The sequence below is a fragment of the Delphinapterus leucas genome, chromosome 13, assembly GCF_059928025.1.
Source record: "Delphinapterus leucas isolate spDelLeu-1000000601 "Yukka" chromosome 13, BTC_Dleu_Yukka2, whole genome shotgun sequence".
NCBI lineage: Eukaryota > Metazoa > Chordata > Mammalia > Artiodactyla > Monodontidae > Delphinapterus > Delphinapterus leucas.
The window spans coordinates 60,157,946-60,164,742 of NC_143141.1; the positions used below are offsets into that span (position 1 = coordinate 60,157,946).

The 6,797-nt window shown below is 37.4% G+C and overlaps 2 protein-coding genes across 11 annotated transcripts in view; one reads left to right on the top strand and one right to left on the bottom strand.

The window, feature by feature from the left end:
- Window positions 1-6,797, top strand: part of LOC149747767 (uncharacterized) — a 135,708-nt gene that overhangs the window by 47,218 nt on the left and 81,693 nt on the right. The window contains exon 3 of the mRNA XM_089923239.1: window positions 5,028-5,080. Coding sequence (XP_089779365.1) covers window positions 5,028-5,080 — 53 coding nt within the window. The remainder of the gene's footprint in view (window positions 1-5,027; window positions 5,081-6,797) is intronic.
- EML4 (EMAP like 4) overlaps window positions 1-6,797 on the bottom strand; it is a 155,182-nt gene that overhangs the window by 30,825 nt on the left and 117,560 nt on the right. The window lies entirely within an intron of this gene.

Consider the following 6,797-nt stretch of genomic DNA (forward strand, 5'->3'; position numbering starts at 1 on the left):
GTTAAGAATCCGCCTGCCAGTGCAGGGGACATGGGTTTGATCCCCGGTCTGGGAAGATCCCACATGCTGCGGAGCAACTAAGCCCGAGTGCCACAACTACTGAGCCCGCGCTCTAGAGCCTGTGAGCCAAAACTACTGAGCCCACGTGCCACAACTACTGAAGCCCTTGTGCCTAGAGCCCGTGCTCCACAACAAGAGAAGCCACCGCAACGAGTAGCCCACACACCGCAACGAAGACCCAACACAGCCAAAACTAAATTAAAAAAAATAAATGTATTAAAAAAATGTGAATTGTAAAAAAAAAATTAAAATATATATCAAATCATTTTGTTGTATACCTTAAAGTTACACAATGTTATATGTCAATTATACCTCAAAAACCTGCAAAAAAAATTGTTCATTTTCTAATAAAATTTTTCATCAGCTTTAAATGGATAAGCAAAATGTGGTATTATTCAGCCCCAAAAAGCAATGAGGTACTAATACATGCTATAACATGGATGAACCTTGAAAACATTAAGGTTCAACTGAAAGAAGTTGGTCACAAAAGACCGCATATTCCATGATTCCATTTATATGAACTGTCCCACACAGGCAAATCCACAGAGACCAAAAGCGACAAACGGTTGCTAGGGACTGAGGAGAGAGAGGAATGGGAAGTGACTCCTAATGGGCACAGTGTTTCTTTTGGGGATGACGAAAATATTCTGAAGTTAGCGGTGATGATTGCACAACTCTGTGGATATATTAAAAATCACTGAATTGTACATTTTAGAAGGGTGATTTTATGGTATGTGAAGTATATCTCAGTAAAGCTGTTATTGAGATCGTTCATTTTTACTCATCTATCTGAGCTGCCATTACATTGTTAAAATTAAAATTTGTAGAGTTTTGGTTTCCTAAAAAAAATTATGCTACAGCTGACTCTCAAAATTACTCAGCGTGAGGCTGCTAGTGGTACAAATATTTAATAGATGGGTATATTTGGCAGGGAGAAAGGAACGGGCTTGCCTACTTTGGAGTAGGGCTTGCCTGATTCAGCAACGCTAGGAGCAGAACTCCAACAAACTTGCTATTCGGGTCAACTGCCTCGGCTCACATCAACATTCATCACGTAAAAATACTGTAAATATTGAACAACACAACTGTGCCCAGCAGGATAGCCAGCCAATTATCTAGCATAGCTCTGATGTGACCAAGAGAGAAAGAACATCTGAGAGATGTGAATTTTCTGAGAGTACTGCTGGCTTTACTTGGGCATTTAAAAGTGGGGGGAAAAGTGGGGGCAAAGGGCTTATTTTTCTCATGCATGGTCAAATTAACAAGAGTAATCTGAAAGTACCACGGTTACCATGTAAGAAATTACAAAACGTAGAGGTGTGGCATTTCATAGCTCTCTATCAGAATGCAGGAAAGTTAAATACAGTTTCTCTATTTTCAATTCAGTTTTCCCTACTTCTAAACATGACAAATACCTTGTTAAACACTTAAGATCTTCCTAGAAAAATGGAGTCTTAGAAAATGAAAAACTGAAGAACAAATGCTTCATCAAGAATAAAAATACCCTATATAAGTAATCAACATGGTGAGATACCCACTTTCTGCCTCCTACCACCCCAGGATAGTTATTTCCTGAGGAGGACCTATATTAATTTACCTAAAAATATGTCTGTGCTTTAAATTTAAACAAGTTACCAAAGCTTGCTTTACATAGTATTTACCCACAAAATAATTTATAATCCAAGATTTCCTTCTCATGGGTCCATATTTCTGACACTTTAATTTAAGCCAAATAATGTCTGAAATACCTGCAAGAAAAATAATTATCCTTGTATTACAAACCTATTGTACCTCCTGGCACAATCATGGCCAAGTCCATCCAAGCTTACTTGCAAATCCCCCCTTTCTTCTCAACTCTAGCAGAAACAAGCTTCCGTAAAATCCAAGTTTACCTTGACTGCCAAATAAAGATCCTTTGGAGGGCTTTCTGTGCCTGTTTAACTACAGAATCAAATATCAGGGAGACTTTGAAATTTATGTTATATTCTTAGCAATGCGCAAATGGGTCCATGTTGATTATTTGGAGATCAGGTAAAATGGTAGTGTTTCTTAAAGAAACTTGGCAAAGATTTCAGAATAATGAACATTTTAATGGTGGTGTTGATACTCTCAACTTCCTCTCCCCCACTTAAAGAATTATGAATTATTTCATATAAGAAAAGTTCTGAACCATTTCCTGTATGTAGGAAATAACAAATACCTTATACCCACATAAGAAATAGAAAATACTGAAACCACCTAAGTGTCCATAGACGGATGAATGGATAAAGGAAATGTGGTATATACAATGGAATAAAAAAGAAGGAAATCCTGCCATATGCAACATGAATAGACTGTGAAGACACTATGCTAAGTGCAAAAAGTCAGAGAGAGAAAGACAAATGCTATCAACATATGATCTAACTTATATGTAGCATCTAAAAAAAATAAACTCACAGAAACAGAATAGACTGGTGATTGTCAGAGGCGGGGGAGGTGGGTAGAAGAAATGGGTGAAGGTAGTCAAAAGGTACAAACTTAGAAATTTAACGCAAAGATGGTGACTACTGTTTACTACAATACTGTAATGTATATTTGAAAGTTGCTAAGGGAGCAGATCTTAAACGTTCTCATCACAAGAAAAAAAAACTGTGAGGTGATGGATGTTAACTAAACTTATTTTGGTAATCATTTTGCAATATATACGAATATCAAGTCATTATGTTGTACACCTTAAGCTAGACAAGGTTATACATTAAAAATGTTATAAAACTGGAAAAAAAAGAGAACAGAAAATACTAATTACTTTGAAGATTCCTGTTAAATTACACTTAAGGTAAGGAAAAAATGGTTTGGAAGCTAGAGAGCTCCTTATGAGGCATAAAACACAGTTTTGGTTTGTCTCCTATTTACTAGAATAAAAGGATTAGCTGTGAAATTATACTTCTGCAATCCCTCAAAGTCCCTTTTTCAGATGCAGTATCACAGTATAGTCAAATTTTGGTTGATAAAGACTGCCATGGGTACAGAAATATCACATTACGGAATATGCAAACTGGATTAATCTACTGAAATTTTGGGCAAGAATTTAAAAATGGAAACTATGAACATCTGTTCTGATCTGGACTTACACATTTATTTCACTAAACTCACCAAATCCTTTCCAGCCATATTTACATACCTCAAAACCCCAAATATAAAGGAAGAAACAAAATTCTCATCAAGTTTGCCCATAATAGGGTCAATCATGTAGCAAATTTCATGTGCCCAGCAGTTTACAAGATTAGATTTTCTGTTTTCTGTTCGTGCATATGCAGGTTTTCTCTGCACAAAGGCTAAGCCACAAGTTTTTCAGATGTAAACCAAAATAAAAACAACTTCTGAACCTCTCCCTGCCTCTCACCTTGCACATTAAGGCTAATGAAGGGTGCATTTATACCCAAACTCTGCTCAGAGTGGTAGGATAATATGTCAACAATTTAAGTCACTGTTTTGATAATATAATACTGTTCCTGGCATTTCTGATACTGAAAAAAATGTGCCCAGGAAAAAGAAAAGAGAGGTAAGTGGGGAGGGCAACTGATAATACTGTTCTTTCTTTTTTCTTAAGAATCCTTAACCAGGCGCTTCTGGGTTGGTGAACACATGGGGATTCGGGGAGAGTGGTGCGCCTGGGGAGGGCATGTAGGCTCTTGGCGGGCCCTTTTCCCTGGCCTTGCCCTGTGCATTTTTTCCATCTGGCTGGTCCTGAGTTATCTTCTTTTATCATAAACTGGTGATCTACTTTACAGTGGCTACAGCGCTCAGGCCAGGTGTCAGTACTGGAGGGAATTTGGTGTCCATCCACTGTGATGCCTCCAACTGCACATATGGCCACTTGCTCACACTAAGGATGACAGTGAAATACTTGGAAGATCATCAAACTGAAATCAGAGAACCCATTTCAACTGCTAGCTCTGCAGACTCTGGGCTAATTAATGTCTTCAATTCTTAGTTTTTATGCATGGAAAAGGGGTGTGAAGTGGAATAAAGTGATGTCACAGATATAAAAAAATCCCCAGGGGAATGTCTCAGGAACCTCAGGTTGGTTCCCTGTCACCTCCTTTTTCTTTCTCCCCCTCTTTTTTTTTTTTTTGTGGAACTCAGAGACTGACAGGCCTAGCTAGTTTTCTTTCTACTGCTACCACCTGCTACGCTAATAAAGAATCTCTCTCTGCTCCCAGCCTACTGATTTTAGAACAAGGTCTGTAATTTTCCTCTCATAACCTTCTACTTTGAAGGAAGTATATGGTTCTCTGGATATTTTTTCGTTTTTATTGTCCTTAAACAGAAAGGAAAAATGAGATTGAAAAAAAGCTATTTTTTTAAAATTTAATTTTTATTTTATATTGGAGTATAGTTGATTTACAATGCTGTGTTACTTTCAGGTGTACAGCAAAGTGATTCAGTGACATTCTTTTTCAGATTCTTTTCCCACATAGGTTATTACAGAATACTGAGTAGAGTTCCATGTGCTATACAGTAGGTCCTTGTTGATTATCTATTTTATATATAGTAGTGTGTATATGAAAAAAGACTATTTTCAATGTTTTTCCTCTAATTTTTTCATGTACCATAGAAAAGGGCAAAGTGGACCTGTATATTTGGGTGCAAATGGGACTTGAGGATAAAATATATCTGTGTTTTTGAGGAAAACCAATTTGAGGTAAAGCTGAATGAATTCCAAGGCCCACTACTGGGGCTGGGAAGAGGAGCTGTAGTGAGAAAAAGAAAAAGAAGAAGGGGACTAACTATGAGTTATTCTTTTTGTCTCTCCTGTCCCATTTTACCATATGGCCATACACACTGTTCTTACACACATTGTATCTCCAGACCCAGCCCAGGAGACAGTAAAACCTACAGTCGGTTGCTATGTTGGGAAAAGGAGAAGAGAAAGGGAGGAAACGTAACACAAATGTAGTAATCGGGACTATCTTTCTATATTACAGGTAACTATGTTAACCAACAGCTGTTAAGAAAAGGTCCTTGGAACCATCCTTTTGTGAGTTGATATGGATAATTTTAATCACTAACTATTTAGAAAATGATACCTCTAAATTTGTAGGTCTTTGGTTTTAGTATTCATTTATTATAATAAATCCAATTTCCATAGGCAAGTCAAAGGTTTCAGCTGGATTCCAATTCCAACAAGTAGAATTCTGAAGTAATGGAGTCTGATTATGTGATATTTTACTATATTACTATTCTTGTATTATCCATTAACAATAAAAACCTCAAGTTTTTAACAGGGAGCCACTTTTACTAAGAGCAATGTCATCCTGCATGACCTCCACCATTTAGCCACATAAGATCTCGGGATAGAATGTAGGCTATTACTCTTTTTCAAGGATAAAATCTTTCTTCTTACACTCAAACCAGTTATTCTCATCTCTCTCTAAGATTTTTAGTCTTTTTTCCACCACAATACCCAGTTTACTCTCAGGTTTTAGGCAACCTTAAAAACACTACTGATTGATTCTAGCAACTTTGCCTTCCATTCCATTTTCAACTAGGATTCTCAAAATTCTCCATTTTATTATTATTATTTTTAATACATTTATTTATTTATTTATTTTTGGCTGTGTTGGGTCTTTGTTGCTGCGCACGGGCTTTCTCTAGCTGTGGTGAGCAGGGGTTACTCTTCGTTGTGGTGCGCAGGCTTCTCATTGTGGTGGCTTCTCTTGTTGCGGAGCACAGGCTCTAGGTGTGCAGGCTTCAGTAGTTGTGGCGCACGGACTTAGCTGCTCCACAGCATGTGGGATCTGACCCGGACCAGGGCTCGAACCCATGTCCCCTGCACTGGCAGGCCGATTCTTAACCACTGCGCCACCAGGGAAGCCCAAAATTCTCCAATTTAAAACTGGCTATTCTATACTTAGCTGTTCTACGGCCTTAATGTTCTACTGAAATTGCAAGCTCCTTTGGTCTTTCCTTGGTTCTTATTCTTCTTGATCTCCCTAGAGCACTGAAACTCCTGGGAATTCTCTGCTTCCTTGTTCAGGCACTAAATAAAAAGTTCTATCTTGCTAACTTTTTTTTTTAAAATCTCACTTCTGTAACCCCTGTAGGCTCTTTTCTGGTCATCTAACTGTGGGACTAAGGATCCTTGGCCTCACAGCTCTTCTCTCTTCCATGGTGAACTCAACCAGTTTTTAGGATTCTTGTGGATAACTCGGAAAATCTGTATCTTTAATCCCTATTTGAATTTTCATTGGCTTAGTATATATTAGTTTAAATTGATAAGAGAAACTGCAATTCACTACTATTTTTTAAAATTGTATTTCCTTCATGCCAGCTATCTCTTGTTTTTGTTAACACATGACAAGTTTATTCACACTATCCTGGATGTTTCACATTCATAACCATCTTTCTCCCTGAACTTACACTGATCCCTAAGTGGGATCAAAGTTCCATATCTTTTGTAGTGTTGCACATTCATTATGGCTTAACAGAAATATCATTTCTTCTGTGAAGGCTTCACAAAATATTGAAGATTGGGATGACTTCTCTCTTAATCTTTACAGTGTTTAAATTAACATGTATCTGTATCATCTCTAATTATTTTGTATTAACCTCCTGGAAGGAAAGGTACAGTGTAGTAAAATGTAGGTTACATATGCTTAATAAATGAGTAAATAATTTGATTTAAAGAAAGACTATCGTGAAGAACCTTAAAAACAAAATGTATGTTGGTGACTCTCATACTGTCTTCCCTGCAG